A 19,602-nucleotide genomic window follows, 5' to 3' on the forward strand; every position below is an offset into this window, starting at 1 on the left:
TAGCCCCAGAGGAATGCTTCACTCAGCCTTGCAGATGCGGGCCAAGAGCAGCTCCGATTTCTTGAGGGTTTCCATGGGAAAACTGATAGAGCTGGTGTTTTTCTGCTTTTCAAAGTGACTTTTTAATGTATATTAAGAATTCATGTTTAGTAACTCAAGTAACCAGTCACTGTTTTGTTTTTTTACTTTTACAAAATTACTCCTTACTATGTTTGGGAAAACAAGTGAGAGAATTCCTTTGTGTTTGATTTTGGAATTCAAACACCAGCTGCGCTTTCTAAAGGCAAGTCCCTGGGTGCCAGAACACTCTGAATTTCACCCTCACTGTTCTGAATTGTTGCCATTCCTTCATTTTGGGGGTCTTAACCTCCAGAAAGGGATGCAGCACTGAACCAGATATTTTCTCTTGATCATCTGGCCTCTATCCAGGTGTGACAGCCAGAGCAAAATTTCTGGGCACCAGCAATGTGTTGATGACCAAAATTTTCAAGCCCCAAGCATATTAGCCTGGCTCCTGAGGCAGGATGCTTACATGGCAACCTCGATGCATGGGCATAATTACCCATTCCATTTATAGGGGATTCTGAGCCTTTTGTGCCCATGTGGCTTCTTAGCTAGAAAGCTGCAGATGGTTTGTGAAGTACTCTCCCCTCTTCACTGAAAAAGAGTTTGGGCCAAAGGCTGAATGTTGATACCTTTTCCCTAAATTTGTGCTTGGCTTCTCCGTTGTTTCATGTATTGTTCCAGCCACAAACAAAAAACAAAACAACAACAGCAACAAACCAGGCACCTCAAAAATAAATTTGCAGAATACAAAAGTTACATTTTTATAAGGTTCTCATGTGGTTGTTCTTATTGCAACTTATTTTATGAAATCCAATGTTAGTCACATCACATATTTCCTGCCATTTCACACAGATTGACTTATAAAAAATTGGAAAGAGGGTCTTTGAGATATAGTCCTGTGCCCAAAAAGATTTGACTTTAATTATTTATTAAATATCTTTAAAATGTTTAGAAAATATAAATTTTAAGTATTTTCAGTTCTATCACATACTAGTAAGTTCACAAGAATAGAAAATACATTTAAGATATTGGGAACAATGATACATCATCCAAATAAAGAAAAAGAACAGCAGTGTTACTGTCCTCATCTACTTTGGAAAGAACTACTCTACTAAATTTTGTATTTGTCATTCCTATATACTTACTGTATTTTAAAATCATATTTGTAGCTTAGCCCTGTAAGATCAATTTAATTATGCGTTTTTGAAAACACCTATACATGAGTGGAGAATACTGTATTTCCTCCTCTTTAAAAATGCCTAACGTTTATATCCCTTTTCAAAATAACAGCTTTATCAAGATATAATTTGTGTACTATAAAAGGCACCCATTTAGAGTGTTCAACTCGGGTGTTTCAAATACACTCACAGACTTGTGCAACCACCTCCCCATCTAATTTTAGAACTTTTCATCTCTCCTAAAAGTGCCCATTAGCAGTCAGTCCCTAACACTCCTTTCCCTTAGCCCCTGGCAACCACTAACTTGTTTCCTGTTTCTGTGGGTTTGCCTCTTCTGGACATTTCATAGGAGTGGAGCTGTCAGCATATGACTTTTCATAACCATCTTTTTTCCCTTAGCATATTGCTTTCAAGGCTCATCCATGTCCTAGCATTTATCAGTCCTTCACTCCCTTTTGTGGCCAAGTGATATTTCATTGTATGGATTTGTCACATTATCCGTTCATCAGCTGATGGATGTTGGGGTTATTAATCCTTTTTGACTATTGTGAATAATTTTGCTGTAAATATTCTGCTGTGAACATTCATTGATGAGCTTTCTTTTTATGACATCCAATTTACCTACTTTTTTCTTTTATTATTTGTGCTTTTAGTGTCATATCCAAGATATCAATAATCCAAATTCAGGGTTTTCCCAGTGTTTGTCTTCTAAGAGTTTTATGGTTTCAGGTCTGTGATTCACTGAGTTAATTTTGTAAATGGAATACAGCTGGGACCCAGTTCTTCTTTTCATGCACATATCCAGGTGCCCCAGACCATCTTAGAGAGGACTGCTTCTTTCTCCATTGAGTTATCTTGGCACCCTTTTTGAAAATCAGCTATTACCAATTCTTGTCCATTGACCAGCATGTCTGTTCTTTATGCAAAATATCATACTATGTTTGATTATTGTAACTTCGTAGTAAGTTTTTAAATTAAAAACTTCAAAAATTTGGGGGTAATTTTGTTTTTGTTTTGGCACTGGGGTTTTAACCACGGGTTGCTCTCCCACTGAGCTATATCTCCAGCCCTTTATTTTTAAAAAATTGAGACAGGGTCTCACAGAGTTGCTGAGGTTGACCTTAAATTTGCAGTCTTCCTGCCTCAGCCTCCCCAGTCACTGGGATTACAGGCATGTACACCACACCTGGCTCTGCTCCTTTCTTTAATTGTTTTCTTCAGGTTCTTGTGTAATGTATATGTTGGTATATTGAATGATGTCCCACTAGTGTCTGAGGCTGCATTCATTTTTTTTATTCCTTTTTCTTCCATCCTTCAAACTGGCTAATCTTAATAGGCGCAGCTTTAACTTCACTGATTCTTTCTTCTGCCATTTCATATCTGCTGCAGAGGCCTTCCAGATAAATTTTCATTTAAATTATTGTACTTTCCTTCCCTTAAATTTCTAATTGGTTCTTTATAATGCCTATCTCTTTACTGATATTCTCTATATGGTGAGACACCATTCACCTGTTTTATTTCTTTGGATATGATTTTCTTTAGTTCTTGAAATACATATAATTGCTTATGTAAATATATGTATTGGACCATATGCTTTGTCTAATAAGTGCAATGCATGGGTGTCCTCAAGACAGTTTATATTGAGTGCTTATTTCCCCTCCGCTTTAGAACCATACTTTTTGGTTTATTGGTGTATGTTGTGATTTTTATGTTGAGCACTTGGCATTTTAAATATTATGTAGATGATAGTGAAATCGGGACCCCCACCTCCTCACCTTCAGGGTTTGTTGTTACTTTTGTTTGTTGTTGATGCTGCTGTTCTTTGTTCAGCTGCTGTCCTGGGCTAATTCTGAGGTCTGTATTCTTTGTCATGTGACCACTGAAGTCTGTGTTCAGTAAATTTAGCTGTCAGCTAATGATTGGATTAGCTGGTGATTTCACTGACTGCTAGAACCAGTAATTTCCCTCCCTCTGCCTGTGTGTATGTGTCAGGGAATGTGTTTCACACTTTTCAGTTTTCCCTTAGCCTTTTCTTCTTGCTTGTGCAAAACCCCGGGTTGCCAGAGGTGAGAGATTAAGGTTTCTTGGCCTTGCATCCTACACATGCACATGGCCTTCAACAATTCCAGAAGTATGTTGAAGCTTTATAAAAACCCTCTATGGTTTTATAATTCTCCCTGTTATGTTTTGGAGTTAACTTCTTGTTAGCCTCTACTGGTGTCACTGCCTCCGGGAGCTGCAGTGTTAAACCATTCCTGCTGATTGCTTTCAATGGACACTTGGGGGACTGGGCTGTTTGCACAATCCGAGCCCTGAGTAGGAGGTCAAAAATGACAGATACCATGCCTGGAGCTTTTCCAGGGAGCTCCTAGATAGGTCAAATACTGACAGTTCTCTGGGGATTGGGTTTTTGGGTAGCTCCAAACTACTTTTGCTTTATTTTGTGGCTGCTAAGCTGCTGTTTTCACAGCTACCATGGTGGCAAGGCTATTGGTTTTTAAGGTTACTATGAAGCTTGGAAGATGGGATGGGAACTGGTCCAGTTAAAATTCTGCAAAGCTCATTGCTTTTATAGAGATTTAGCCAATTTCCCTCAAATAAATGCTTCTCAGATCACATAAGAATTTGATTAATTTCCAGAGTTCTGCAAATGTTCATTTTGACAATTTTTGCCAGTACTCTCACTGCTTTTATGGAGAAGTGAGTTTTCCAAGATCTTAACTATTTCAGAAGTGCTTCCCAAGCCCAGATGTTTTTACTGAGTTATTTGCAAGGTCACCTAATTGCACAACTCCAGTCCTACTGACTTAAGGGTACATCTGAATGGCTTCTGCTAGAAGGAGCAGTGTTCAACCTCTTACTTTTTTTTTCTTATTAATTTGTAGGAGTTCCTTAAATATTCTGGTGGATACTCTTTTGTCATTCTTACTTGTTTCAAAGCTATTACCAGTGTGTGAATAGTTTTAGTTTTTTTCCCTCTCTCTCTTTAAAGTTGTCTTTTAATGACATTTTTACTTTTAAAAGAATCTTGAATGTATCCGTATTTTCCTTGATGATTAATGCTTTTGGATTTTATATTTAGGAAATTTCTTCTTACCTTAAGATTATCTAGATATTCTGTTTGTTTTTTTCCCCTAATAAGTTAGTATTATGGATGTTTTCATTTCCCACCTGGAATTGTTTTGTGTTATTATTACTAGCTTAATTTTATGTTTTCCCACAGAGATATTCTGTAGTATAAGTCATATTTATTGAAATATTAGTTCTCAACTTACTAATTATGGGACCAAGTCCATCCTAAGTCAGTTTTTGTATAGTTCCATCAGTTTTCTTGTGTTCCATCAATTGTTTTTCTTAACCTATCCCAATATTGCCTTATTCTTCAATAGTGTTTTGACTGGGCTTTTGCTTTTTTATGGAGTTTACAGCTCAAATGGAGAAGATTTCACATCTTTTAAGTATTGATTCTTCTAAATTATGATGTTAAAGTATAGGTCTTCTTCACTGTCTTATAGAGTTATAATTTTCACCATCTAACCCTTAACACATGTTAGATTAGAACTATTCCTAGATACTTCATACTTCTTAAGCTATTGAATTGGCATTTAGATGTTATTTCATAATTGTTGCAGGTATATAGGGACACAATTCCTTTTTGTGGCACTGTGCATATTTGGTATATTGATTCTGTGTCCAGCAAACTGTACTAAACTCCTTTGTTCTAATATTCTACATGTATATTCTATTGAGTGGTACACATAGACAATTATGAAATCCATCGGTGGACAGTTTTCTTTCTTTCTGATCAATCCCCCATGGCTTTGTTTATCTTGACTTCCTATGCTGGTAGAGACCTCCCACTAGAAAGAAGTGGTGATAATAGAGTCCTTCATCTTATTCCTGAGCTAAAGGAAACACTTTCAGCACTTACCGTTAAGTATTTTTATAGGTTTTATGGAGCAAGCCTTTATCAGTTTGATGACATTCACTTCTATTCATAGTTTTATAAGAATTATATTAGGTTTATTTCTTATCATGAATGGATATTGGATTTTATCATGCTGTCAGAAAGGAAGTTCTTTTCATTAGCCTTTTAAAGTAAGTTTTATTTCTCTTTTTTTCCTTAGCAAAGAAGTTTGTGATCCTGATATTGGTGGCAAGATCATAATGTGTCCTCAGTGTGACAAGATTTGTCCCTTCTGGAAACTCAATATTACTTGCGAGTCCTCAAAGGTAATTTTTGTTATTCCAAATAGTTAAACATAGCAAAGCAACTTTTTTTTCTTCTACCAATCATTTAAGTATTACATAGAAATTATACCTTTTTCCCTCTGAAGAATTCAGAAAGGTGTTTCTCAACTTCCAAACATTCTGGAAGGTAGTATGCAATGCATGTGTTTATTCCTCTTTTATAAATAATAAATTGAGATCAAAAAGCTTATCTAAAATCTCCTGGAGAGTCAGTGACAAAATGGTAGAATTGAAAATCTGGCATTTCTAGTAATCAAAGCAAAGATCTAAAGCCCAGGTTTTTTCATGAACACTTTTTAGTAGATTTAGTCTTATTAGTGTTTTCCTTAATTCAAATGAGTGGAAATCTGTTATTTGTTCTATGAAACCTGAAATTTGTATGTGCGAAATTTGTGTTTTTCCCCATCAAAGTATTCTGAAGCTATGCTTAGTCTAAATATGAGCAGCAGGGTCTTTAAAAATCTATCTATAGTAATATAAGTACATAGGGAAGTTATGTCAGATTCTTTCCACTCTCTTCCCTAATCCTACCTCCTTCCCTTTCCTTCATTCCCCTTGTCTAATCCTCTATGAACCCCACCATCCTGTACATACACAAGACTGGGGCCCTAATTAGAATAAGATATATTACATGCATGTATACTTTTATCAGAGTAGACTCTACAATAAAAAATAAATTTAAAACAATCTATCTATAAATATATATAAGGAAGGTTTTGCATATAAGTAATAAAAGGTGTTTGTCTCAAAACATTTCACAAAACACATCTAGATCCTCTGATACATGCAGATATGAGTTTTTTTTTTTGTTTTCTTTTTTTTTTTGATACTGGGATTGAACCCAGGGCTGCTTAACCACTGAGCCACATCCCCAGCCCATTTTTGTATTTTATTTAGAAACAGGGTCTCACTAACTTGCTTAGGGCCTTGCTAAATTGCTGAGACTGGCTTTGAACTTTTAATGCTCCTACCTCAACCTCCCAAGTTGCTGAGATTACAGGTGTGCACTTGCAGATGGTCTTAACTTCTTAAAATCCAGCAGGTTTAGGGCTAGCATTGAGACTGGAGAGAGCTTACCACAAAACAGTCTGGAAACTCCACAGCAGGAAGAAAGATGGCCAGATTACTTCACAGCATTTTCCTGACAACTGACATACTATCCCCCATGGTCACAATCTCTCTATCCCCTCATCCTGCCATGAGGGTTTTATAATCATCATATGGCTCTAGAACATTCCGACCTACTTGATGTCAGCTTGATTGTGACAATATATTGCTATTGCAGTGAGGCCACCTTATATTTTATACTTTTGAAAATTCTTATACTGAAATTATTGCTTTTGACATATACAACAACCCTGTCAGATAGACAGAATAGTTGTTATCTACATTTTATAGAATAAAACACTGAGAAGCTGAGAGATTCAATAATCAGCTTAGCCAGTAATTGGCAAAACTGGAAATTGAGGGCAGATCTACATTTCTTGCCAATTCTGTGTTCTTCCCCAGCTGATAGTGATACCAGGCACCTCACTCTCAAGTTTAGATTTATATTTGAAAAATTATTCCATCACTTAGTTAAGATAATTGCAGGGCATTGTCAACATTTGGATTTTTTATGCTTAATTATTAATTAAAGTAGATATAATTGCACACAGCCCCCCCCCCAAAAAAAAAAAAAACCACAAAGTAAAAATCTCAGAACTAATGAGATAGAGCTGCTTTCCAGTGATATTGACTCATAAATTAAAGGTCACTATTCAACATAAATCCTGAGTTCCTGGATTTAAGGTAAATGCCAATAACCATACCAGATAGGGAAATTATGTTCCACAAAACTGTAGGTGGAAAGTCCACTTTTCCTGAGAGGTTCTCTCCCTCACACTCTCCCCTCCACTATTCTCTCATTTCTTCTGCTCCACCTACACATCCGTAGCACATGACTGTCAAATGTCTCTGTGTACGTTATACATTCATTGTTATGGTAAAAAATGGGTCTATTCCAATTTCACTTTCCTGACGGGTCCCTTGAATCTTGCCAGAATGATTTATGAAGAAAAGGAAACATATTAAAAAGAATATGAATTAAAGGATGACATGAAAATTTTTATTAATGCAGTTATCTCTTCCCTCATTTATTTATGCATAAATTTCTACCTTTTTTCAAAAGAGATTCACTAATTGATATGTATGCTAAAAGGGTTAGCAAGTTAAAAATGGTAATATAAAACCAGGACCAAGGAAATGAGGACAAAACAGTGTGACTGGTGGGAACTGATAACTGATACTGCTTTTAGTGAATAAGGGCCTTGGCTTTATGGCTGGCAGGATGAAAGAAAATCATGGTCAGTTCTAATATTTTGTTCTTAGAAATACATCAAGTTATAAAGTTTTGATTTTGTTTCTCTGCAGGAAGAAAGCATAATACATGGTCTTATGTTTAAGATTCTGATTTGTTTCCTCTTTTTAAAATTGTTGCCTTCATATGTGGCTCTCTTATCTTTCCAGCTCCATGTGACTCAAACAGTATGCTGGCTCAGGGCTGCTCTGGCAGCCACCTTGCCCTCTCTGTGCCACCTTGCCAAGCAAGCTGAGCAATGCTTTTTACCAAGAAAGCCCCTCCCTTGCTTTCTCCTCTACTTCCTGCTTTCATATGGCTCATGGGACACAGAACAGAAGAGCCAAACATTTTATTTTTTCTCCTGGGTCCTTGATTCTCTCACATGTGGCAAGAATGGTAACTTCATCCAGGCCTAACTCCCCCTCAGAAGTGGAAAGCATGCCCCTCACCTTGAGCTAGCAGCCAGGGTGATCTTGGCAGTGGTGGTAAACTTTAGCCTCCTTCACTGCTCCTAAATTTTTTTCCCTCTACCACTGGTAGATGTGTTTCCATTGACAGTTTCCCAAGAGAGAGGGTGAGGAGTCACCTAGCCACCTCATTCTAGAAGATTTTTTCCTTCCAGAATAAGTAGGCAGAAATATCAGAGCAAGCCGGGCAATATGTAATAGAGAGAGACTAGCATTGCTTCCTAAAACATGAACGTTGTCGACCAGAATCTCCAAGAACATGCAGAACTGTTTTTCACAGGACTTATAATAATTTGCAATAAAGGATAAAACATAGCATTAAAAGACTACTTGGAAAAGATGGTTCCGTAAGAGTTAAAGCTAAAAGATTTAAAATGTGTGATTTATGAAATCTCCAAACTAGAGAAGTAGGTGGAGAACATTGTTCTTCAATGCAGTCATGCATTTATTAATCCTCTCTTCCTTGAGCTGGATTTTTTGAGATGAATAATTGGTTGAGACAATTTAGTATTGTGTTTGTTGATGAGGGACTATGTGGATGATCAAGGGAACATCTATGTGCTTTGGAAACCAGATGAATTTAGAAGGTGGTTTGGTGTATATTCTTCAAAGAAAATAGTATAACTAATGTTTTCATATACATAAAGTTTACCACTTCACATGTGTATAAACAGAAAAAATTACCTAAAACAAAGTACACTTCCACACTTCCTACTTAGAAGCAGCTTTGAATTTTCATTGGTACCTTTTGTTTTTTTTTTTTTTTTTTGGGTGCTGGGAATTGAACCCAGGGCCTTCTGCTTGCAAGGCAAGCACTCTACCGACTGAGCTATCTCCCAGCCCTTCATTGGTACTTGAAAGATTTGCTTTGTTTTAATATCTAGCTTCTTTTTCTGTCCAGTTCCCATCTTTACTTTTCATATGAGATATTGTAAAGTAGATAACATGAGTTTATCACTTTTTCCATAATTTTATGGATTTTTTTTTAAATGTAAAAGTGTTCACTAACAAAAAATAAGTAACCAACTAAAATTTTCCAAGGAGTCATAGAGGGAGATAGGCTATTTATAAACTAGCAAAGAGATCAAATTTACCAGAACTAGTGAATAGGGTCTTCTTTGGACAGATATGTTATTTATCATTCATGATCAGTATAATCATTGCAATGTTAGCAAACACACCTGTGTATCTTTTATTTCAGTGAAAGTGTCTGTCAGCCAAAGTAGAAAACCATCCAGGGATTTGAGGGAGCAGAGCTCTCCTGGAGGAAAGACATCTTTGAATAAACCCCAGCTTTGTACTACTTTGAACAAAGAAAATCAGGAATTCTTGAACTTACCATCTGAGGAGGGTGGGATGATGATAAGATGGAAATCATAAAGCTAAAACTTGCTTACAGGGCATTGTATTCTTAGATTCACCATGCTACGTCCTCACATTCACTGTGACAGCTCATATAAAGAGGCCATTTTTCAAGGCTGAAGGAGGCTTCAAACAGAGGGAGTCTTAGCAACTGCACCTGTTTCTTTATTGCAATGTGGAAAGATTCCATTGAAAAATGCACTCAAGTTAATATTGCAAAGGGTGTTTGCTTTTAAAAGAATGAGAAATTCTATCCATGGGTATATAGTTCACACGGTGATTGTTAAACTAGGTATTAGCTTTTGAAAGAACTTCAGAATGCAGAATATACAAGACTGCATATTTACTGAATTCTAATAAGTGAAAAACTTGATTCATTTGTACATTATATATTTTCCAGAAATTGTGCATCTTTGACAGTTTTGGAACCCTGGTCTTTGCAGTATTTATGGGAGTCTGGGGTAAGTTATTCTTATTTTTTTTATGCACTATATTAATAGTATTATACAGTTCTACATAGGTCATCAGGGTTGCCCACTTTTAGGATTGTTTATTGTCGAAGCTTCAGCACCCCTGAGAACTCCATTTATAAGTCTGATGCCCTTGTGTCAGTTAGCTTTTACTATTAAAAAAATCAACTTAAGAATACAGTGACTGAAAACAACAAACCTTATTTCCCATTTTACTATTTGTCACAATATATGAATCAGCTGGAAGGTTTTTTGGGCATGGGGTGCTCGTCTGATCTCTACAGTGAACTGGCAATTCCCCTGGGGCTAGATGGTCTGGTAATTACAAACCTGGTTTGGTCTTTGGGGCTCAGCTGGGAAGGCTTTTCTCTGTTCCACATGGTCTCTCATCCTCAAATAGACTCACCCCAGATTCTTCACATGGTTTCAGTGTTCCAAAGAAAAGACAGATAGAACAAGCCCCAATGCATAGGCATTTTTAAGACTATAGTTGCATCAAATTTGCTAATGTCCCATCAGACAAAGCAAGTCCTATGGCCAAACCAGCATCCATGTGAGAGAACTAACCCACCATGCCTCTTGGGTATAGGGCTCATGTTTCACTGGAACTCATTACAGATTGAGTATTCCTTATCCAAAACACTTGGGACTAGAAATGTTTCAGATTTCAGAGATTTTCTTTTAATTTTTTTTTCAGATTTTTTGAATGTTTACATACACTTTACCAGTTGAACATCCTAATCCAAAATCTGAAATCCAAACTGCTCCACAATCTGAAGTGTTTTAAATGTCAAGTCTGTGCTCAAAAAGTTTCAGATTTTTGAGCCTCCTAGATTTCAGGTTTTTGAATTGGAGATGCTCAGCATATATTGCAACAATATCCACAGCTATGATCCATCTGAACTTTTCTGGGGGGTAGGTGTAAGGAGGAAGAGCAACACCAGGTTTATGGGTACAATTTCTTTCTTTCTATATGCATATTTAATAAGTCTGTACTACTCCTATAACAACAAATGCCATGTAATAAATAGAACAGATAAAATCCTAAGGAATGTAAGTCTGGTGTAGGGATTTGAACACTTATTTATTTTGTATAGCATCACTAATGTAATGAGGCAATTATTTTCTTTAAATGCAGACTTTTAAATGTTTAAGTGTTCTAACATAGAAGAAAAAAATTCCCATTTTCAAAGATAAGTGCGTTTCCAACTTCATTGTGTAAGTCAAGGGACCCAGAGAGTTGAGTTTATAGAAAGTGGGGGAAGGAACTGAACCAAGTCTTTTAAGAACACATTGCTACATGCATCTCTCAGAAACAGTAACTGACAGGTGTCCTCAGCAGTGTGTCTCTTTGGCAGTAACTGCACCTTTGAAGGGTCACCAAATGGCCAGTTCTTTGTACACTTTTTGGAAATGTTAGTTGCCACTCCTGGCTAAAGTGAACTGTACTGTGACCAAATTTATCCCGTAAGTGACACTGTCATTCAAACATTTAGCACGTTTTTACTGGAGACCATGCTCTGGCAAATATTTGATACAGAAGAGTAAAAATGAAATTCATGTTAGTATCGTCTATATCCCTCCATTGTAAAACACATTTTTTTTTTCAACAAGAACTTAGGTGCTGAACACCTAAATTTGAAATCCAAAATACTCCAAAATCTGAAGTGATTTTAACTGTGCACTTTAACTGTTGTCTTGGCCACAGTCTCAGCACTGATTTGTAACCTGTCAGATTCCAGCACATCTGTTGATGTCTGTATACTAATGGATGCTGATCGCTCCAATTAAAGATGACATTTTAAGTTAAGAAAAAATATATTAATTTTCACACTGAAAAAACAAAGCTCAGATTTCCTAGCTAGCCTTCTTCCTTTTTCTGATCATTAACTGCACCATGTTTACAGAACTGCCTCATGCATTGGGCTGCTGAATTTATCTCATCTGATTTTAGAATGCCAAAAACGTTTTCAGCACGGCTCGCAGCATCATGTGTATATCTTTAAGGATATGTATGTATGATGGACTCTTTAAGTGCTTTATGTTGCTTTCCTTGTTACTTCTGCCTTATGAGTGCTACTGCTGTGAACCTCATTATAGAAATCTGAAATTGCAGAACTGAATAGGCAGGAGGCTTATGTGAAGGTATTCATATTATCACCATCATATTCCTGTAGCACCTCTTTTGTACCCAGATGCATATGGCACTTATTTTTCTCCTCCCTGGAAATTACAAAAACCAAGGGTAGAAAACCTGTTATACTCAATGTACTACAAATCATATACTTATCAAAAAAATATTCACCATTTGAAGCCAAACCAGCCCAACAAATCCCAATGACTCATGGAGTCCTGAACACTATCCATGGCAGAAGTGATAAGGCTGAACGCATCCCACCCAGCCCATCCCTTGTTGCTTCTGACCTGCTTCCACCAGGTTCTCCCTGGTTCAGACTCTTGGCTGCATGACTGTAGTTTTTAATTTTTACATTTGAGGGCTGAGTTTTAAATGGGGCCTAGTAATTTTCCAGAAGAACACTAGACACCGGGCTCACTAAGGATCCAGAGAATAGGGAAACCTACCTAGTTGCACTTGGGGATGGGGAAACAGCTGAGTGCAAATGTCAGTTCCAGACTGTGCTGCTTCTGCAGGTCCATAGCAGGAAAATAACACAGCTTCTGCTACCTCTGCCTCCATTCAAGTGGGTTTCTTTTCTTTTTTTGTACCAGGGATTAAACCCAGGGGTTTAACCACTTAACCACTGAGCCACATCCCCTTCCCTTTTTTATATTTTATTTAGAGACAGGGTGTGACTGAGTTGCTTAGAGCCTCGCTAAGTTGCTGAGGATGGAATTGAACTTGCAATCCTCCTGCCTCAGCCTCCTGAGCCACTGGGATTACAGGTATACACCACTACAACTGATTTCAGTGATACAGATGCATCTAATTAACATCTTAAAAATCACTTCCAGAATTCTAGCTTCAAGAGTCTGAAAATGTAATTTTTAACCTTCTGACCTGAGAGTTAGAAACATGCAATAAAGACTGAGCAAACTAATCCACCTTTAAGTCTTTGTGAGTAACAAGGTCTGAATAATTTGAAGACCTGTTAAAAGGACCTTCAGCAGCAACCTATTATAGCAACCAGAACCCTCCTATCTACCAGAGTGTGTCTCTTGTCCTTATACCTATACTATGTTATCTGAACCCCTTTTTTGTGTATGGGTGTCTGCTTCTTCATCTAATGCATACTTTCTTTAGATGAAATAAAATCATGACTGAGAGGAGAAGCTGTCTTTGATTTCCAAGACCTAGACAACCTTCCCTCTTCTCTTATCGTATGTTGGTACAAGAATTTTAACTGTCTCATCGATGAGAGCCTCCTGGTGTGTGGTTTGCTCTGCAGTACTCCCTTTTGGAGTTCTACTAGTTATGGCAGGGAGGGAGAAGAGAGGATGCAGAACAGGAATTTCTGTCTGGGACCATGCAGAATCACCCCATCACAGGGCCTTGTGAGTCAGCACTGACATGGCCCAGTAGTACTCCACAACACTGACTGAGTGCACTGAGTTACCCATACCTTCCACGGACCCCAGAGACTCTTAGGCTGCAAGTGAAATGAGGAACCAAAACTCCCTTGGAGGCTTTGCCTTCAAGGTTGGAAACTTGCTAACAACTCATCATTTTTTGCCAAGTTGTTTCTTGCTGACATTGCACTCTTAATTGCCTCGTGGGCAGAACTGCTCCTAAAGGTCAGGATTTAGTAAACTTCAGCTTTTTTGTCCCTTATACATTAGTTCAAGGAAGAGGGGAAAGAGTGTCCACTGTCTTTTTCCTTACTCTTGAATAGAATTGCTTGTGTTGTTTTTTTATGAGAAAAACTAAGTTTATTTTCACGGATCATCTCCTGTTCTTACTATTGCTGGATGGACACTGCATAAATGGCAGGATTTTAAAGATGAAGAAAATGACATTCAAGTAGATTAAGCAAATTACCTGAGGTCCCAGAGACAGAAAGTGACAAGCACAGAATAAAAGCTCTGCAAATAATTTGGCTATTCTTAGCCTTTGGATCATTGACAAAATGCAGTGTATATTAATAAATTTGTAGCAAGCTTTTAGAAAGACACAGATCTTTTTTTTTAATTGAATTGGTTGCATTATTATGTTTGGAGCGGTGAAAAATAGGAATGAGTTAATGTTGAATCTATTTTCTTGGTTCTACCTCATCTGACATAGGTACAACTGCTGCTTTCTACAACAAAAATTAAAAAAAAAAAATAAGTCTTTCAGTATAATTTTAACAAGCTTACAAAATCAGTGCCAGTTTGTTTCATTTATGCCTATAGGTGCCTCAGTGCCATAGTAGTCTGTTTTCCATTGCTATAACAAAATACCAGATGCTGGGTAATTTATAAAGAAAAGAGGTTTATTTAGCTCACAGTTTTACATATTCAAGATCATAGCACCAACATCTGCTTGGCTTTGGTGAGGGCCACCTTGGCTGTGTCACATGGCAGATGGCATCATAGCAGGAGCATGTATGAGAGGGAGAGATCTCATGGTGAAATAGTCAAATATTAGAGTGTTATTCTTTTATAACAACTCACTCTCTTGGCAACTAAATGGAGTTCCATGAGAACTATTTAATTCCCTCCAAGGACAGAAGACACAATAGCCTCATCACTTTCTGCCAGGCTCCACCTGTTGAAGGTCCCACTACCTCCCAAAATCACACTGAAGACCAAGCTTCTAACATACTCTTGGGGGACACACTCCAACAAAAGAAGGTGACAGAGTGCAACAGGATTTTAGTGTCCTTAGTTACAATTTCCGTAATAAATAGTTATATTCAAAGAGTGTATTTGTAGTCTGTGAGGCAGGAGGGGACACAGGGTGATTCCTGTATTTGTCTACCCTGGACTTGGCCCAGAAATCAAAGTGCTAGGAATTGACTGTGACCGTCCAGTGAACTGTCAGATCCCCCATCTCGGGTTTCCCAGGCTTCTTTCTGGGTACATGGTGGACTGAAGAGCCCAAGTAAAGTAGTAGAGCTGAGGGTGGTGGAACAGGGGCAGCTATGCTCAGAGGGGAGCAGTTGGCGTCAACTGGGTCCTCTGACTGGACGGTTCTGCAAATGGTGAGGCTGCTTCCAGTATCCTTCAGTTTGTTCTTTCAATATATTCATCCTTTAAGTGCCTGCTGTGTGCTATGCTTCAGATGTGGACAAAGTTCCTGCCCTCATGAGGGTGCCATTCTCATGGGCATGATCTACAGTAAGCCTGGAAGCAGACGGGCTTTGAAGAATAGAAAAGGGGTTGACATAGGGAGTGAAGTGTGCTCTTTTTGACTGGATGTACACTATCACTGCAATGATTTCATAGTTATGGGGAGGGGCCGGAGTTTAGAGAACTTCAGGAGCAGAGGTATATGCAATGCTAGCAGTGGAATACCTGGGTAAATTAAAGTAGGGGGGTCTCTGTTTGTGGAGAAGATGGATGTTTACTGGGAAATGCAGAGGGTAGGGGGCTTTAGTAAGAGGATGGCATGTGTCATGCTGCTTTGTATGTGGCCGTGGAGGATCGGCTCAGCAGCGGTCCGTATCTCCCAACAGGGATCTTTTAAGGGCATCTCTCTCACGTGAGGCCAGCATGGATCAGGAGGGCAGCAAAACCAGCCAGTCACAGCTCCCTCCACACAATTACCTAGTGCCCTAAAAGTTTGCATTCCAATGACGAGGAGGCAGTCACCTCATTTCCTCCTGAACAGTGGGGACAAGGGCACAAATGGCTGGGAAACTGCTCAGTGATGGAGTCATGGCTCTGCACACCAACACTCAACAAATTTGAACCTGATTCCAACTCCAGGTTATTCTATTCTACCTTGCTGGGGGAGTAGGAGTCAAAACAAGCACTGCTGGAAGTGGGTGCTGGGAAGTGTTTCAGTTGACTTCACCCTTGGAGAGTACTGAGTTCATGCTCCTCACAGCCACAGCCCAGATTTCCTCTCCGTTGGGCTGCCATGCCAGGTCTGCAGGACTGTGTTCCAGCCTCTTCGCCCTCCACTCCAGTGGTTCTCAACCCACCCTGCTTATTAGAGTTTAAACACAGACACACACACACAGTCACTCACTATGCTTAGGCCCCATTCCAGACCAATTCAATCAGAATCTCAAGGGTAGAGCCTGGGCTTGGTAGTTTTTAAAAGCTCCCCAAGTGCTTCTCAGGTGCAGCCAGGGTGAGAATTACTGCTCTACGGACACATCATTTAGTGATCTCATCCACTCAAAGTCAGGCTACAGCTGACACTTAAAATGATGAAAATTCCTGGTTCCACCCAGATCTTCCCCTCCATTTTGGACTGGACATCTGTCTACTGGACTCTTCTTCCTTAACAGCCCACAGGCACCTGATCAGAACAGAACCAGCTATCTTTCCTCATATTTGTTCCTCTCACTGACTGCACTTCTAAAGTAGAATGAAGGATATTGTGTAATCCAGCAACCTGGCTGGCATCCTTGACCTTTTCCACCCCTTCTATTATACCTGCCTCCAGTCTACCTGCCCAGTACCCCTCAAGTAGGCTGCCTCATCATGCACCCGCCAGTCAGTCTCCCTGCCTCTCATTTCACAATAGACCACCTTCAGTGTCTCTTTCCCTTGAGGTTACAATTCCACCTCTTTCAGGCACACACAGCCTTTTGTAAGGTACCCCAGCAGTTCTCCCTACTGGCTGCCTACCTTCTGTATCACACCCTACACTTAAAACCCAACCATCTGCCCTGGGAAGTACCCAGCTTTCTGACCTCACTGTCTTGTTTTTTTTACTGGGGCTTGAACCCAGGGGTACTTTACTGCTATATCCCCAATTCTTTTTATTAGTTTGAGACCAGATCTCACTGTGTTGCTGAAGGTCTTGCTAAGTTACTGAGGCTAACCTTGAACTTGCTATCCTCCTGCCTCTACCTCACTAGGGTTACAGGTATACATCACTTGTCCAGCTCCTCCTTGCCTTTTCATGTGCAGCTCCCTGGTGGGAAGTGGCTCTAACTCTCCTCCTACTACCACCTTCAACCAATCAGCTGAATCACCCCAAGGCTCAACCCAGTGGTCTCTCCTCTAGAAAGGACAGTTAGATATTCTGACTGTGCTCCCAGAGCAACTGTGCTCACCTTTGTCATGGTCCTCCAAAGAGTCTACAGTACCTGTCACATCCGTGCACATAGAAGCTCCTGAAGAGAAACTGTCCTGTTTCTCTTTATTCTCTGCATACAGTAGGCAATTGAAAAGTATTTGTGAATAGGACAGTGGTAATTTCAGAGTTTCTCTACAGGAAGAGCTTAGAGGTAGCAGTCAGGAAGGGCCAAGGAAATTTACCCTGAAACTGCATCTTCAATTACCATTTAATGTTCTTATTTAGTATTTTGAGTTACAAATTCTGAAAAATGACTCCTAAAAATTTGTTCATACTTATACAAAATTGAGAGAAAATTAGCTTTCCACATGGAAGAATATTATATTAACTTATTTGGAGAGTACAAAAGCATTCCATTGTCCCCCAACCTCATAGGAAAGGAGGAATAGATGAAGCAAGAAAGAGATGTAGGGAAAAGCAGATTGAAGGATGGATCATGAACTGCTTTTGAATTATAATATTATGTTTTTAGTTGGCAAGGTATTCTTCTAATACCTATTCTAGGTATTAGAATGTTAGCAGCTGCCCTCATAATACCTTTTCCATAAGCTAGTCTGCTTCATAATTTGTGTAAATTATTGTTTTCTGTTAAAAATGAAATAATTTTTCCCTTTTTAAATACCAGTATCTCCTATAAATTACATTGTTTATCATATACAAAAGTGTTATGGGTAACTAATATTATTCAGTATGGATTTCTTAAACATCACTCATCATTGGCGATCCACATGATCCTGTTCATTTCCTTTATTAGTTACCTTGTTTTTGGAGTTTTGGAAGCGGCGCCAGGCAGAACTTGAGTATGAATGGGACACTGTTGAGTTACAGCAGGAAGAACAACCCCGGCCAGAATATGAAGCACAGTGTACTCACGTGGTGATAAACGAGATTACCCAGGTAAGGACCATGCCATTAGATGCAATTTAGTCTCTTTATTGCAGTGGTTTTCCACCTTGGCTACACACTGGAATCACCTAAAGAATTTTAAAAATATCGATGTCTGAGTTCTAGCACCACATACTCTGAGGGTACTTAGTAGCCTGGGTATGTTTTGGGCACAGAGATTTTTTTTTAAGCTCCTCTAATTCATTCTAATGCTCAAACCAGATGAAGATACTTGGAATAGTGAATATAGGGGACAAATATGTTCCTTTGTTATGTAATAGAGGTTAAAATGCCAGAAGAAAATTAGACCATGACATAGGTGTATGAGGAAAGATGCTTTGGTTTTTATAGTTGTTTTTTCACGTGCACTTCATTATAGTTCCTTATTCAGCTTAAATTAACCGTCCCTTTATCTTCCATTAAGTCTTAGTTACTGCTCCACCTTCTGGTTGGGACGTGTACAGAAAAAAGGATGGATGAAGAAGGGAGACATTTATCGAAGTCCAGTTATGTTCAGGCACTGTGCTAGGCATTTTATATCATTGGAAAGGTAGTTTTGCTGCTGCCACTAATGCTGCAGAGATAAAAAATAAAAAACTAAAATAAAACTATAGATCTCTCTGTATATATTCCAAAGCTCCTGGAAAGTGATTTTTGAGTCTTCTGCATTATTGCTTCTTTCCATCAACACAGGAAATTTAGAGTTGATTGTGCTTGCAGTCATCAGCATTAGGACAGTAGGTTCAGCATACTAATGGCTCTTGGAAAGAAAATGCTTTCACCAAGAGCAGCTGAGAATGTCCAACTATAGATTTCATAAATTGAATCAGAGATTTATAGAATGTTGGCACTAAAAGGGACTGGAGGGAGCAGTTCAACCTCCTCATCTTATAAATGGGGAAAAATGAGGTTCAGTTATGAATAGAAGATGACATTTGCCTCTTACAATGTAACAAGCTTCAAATAATCCTTGTTATGAATAGTTACTGCCAGTTACTAGAGCAGACAGGTCAAAGCATGTGTTGAAAGATTATATATTCAGAAAGGAAAGCTGATACTTAGACAAAATTAGATGTTCATAAAGTAGGTACTGAAAAATAAAAGCTTTATAGTATCAGCAACATTGAAAAAATACTAATAACAATTTGGCCATTTAAACCTATCAATTTTGTATTTAAAATTGGCAACTATTTAATAAGTCAAATTTCTACTGAAATGTCACTTGTTAAGAAATTGCAAATGAAACTTCCCTTCTTTATTTCTTCCTCATTTCATTTTTATTGTCAGTGTATCCTGCACTGTTTAGAGAGGCTATGGTCCAGTGGTGAAGTCTAAGGAATGAGACTGCCTGAGTTCTGGCATGAACACGGCAACTTACTAATTGGGT

At 38.5% G+C, this 19,602-nt stretch overlaps 1 protein-coding gene across 3 annotated transcripts in view; it reads left to right on the forward strand.

Moving 5' to 3' along the window:
• The window catches only part of ANO6 (anoctamin 6), a 191,781-nt gene that overhangs the window by 125,727 nt on the left and 46,452 nt on the right, over positions 1 to 19,602 (forward strand). For all 3 annotated transcript variants that reach the window (XM_079139568.1, XM_079139569.1, XM_079139567.1), the window contains 3 exons: positions 5,372 to 5,477; positions 10,066 to 10,126; positions 18,085 to 18,227. In XM_079139568.1, coding sequence (XP_078995694.1) covers positions 5,372 to 5,477; positions 10,066 to 10,126; positions 18,085 to 18,227 — 310 coding nt within the window. The remainder of the gene's footprint in view (positions 1 to 5,371; positions 5,478 to 10,065; positions 10,127 to 18,084; positions 18,228 to 19,602) is intronic.

Source organism: Sciurus vulgaris, assembly GCF_902686455.1.
Source record: "Sciurus vulgaris genome assembly, chromosome: 5".
Taxonomy (NCBI): domain Eukaryota; kingdom Metazoa; phylum Chordata; class Mammalia; order Rodentia; family Sciuridae; genus Sciurus; species Sciurus vulgaris.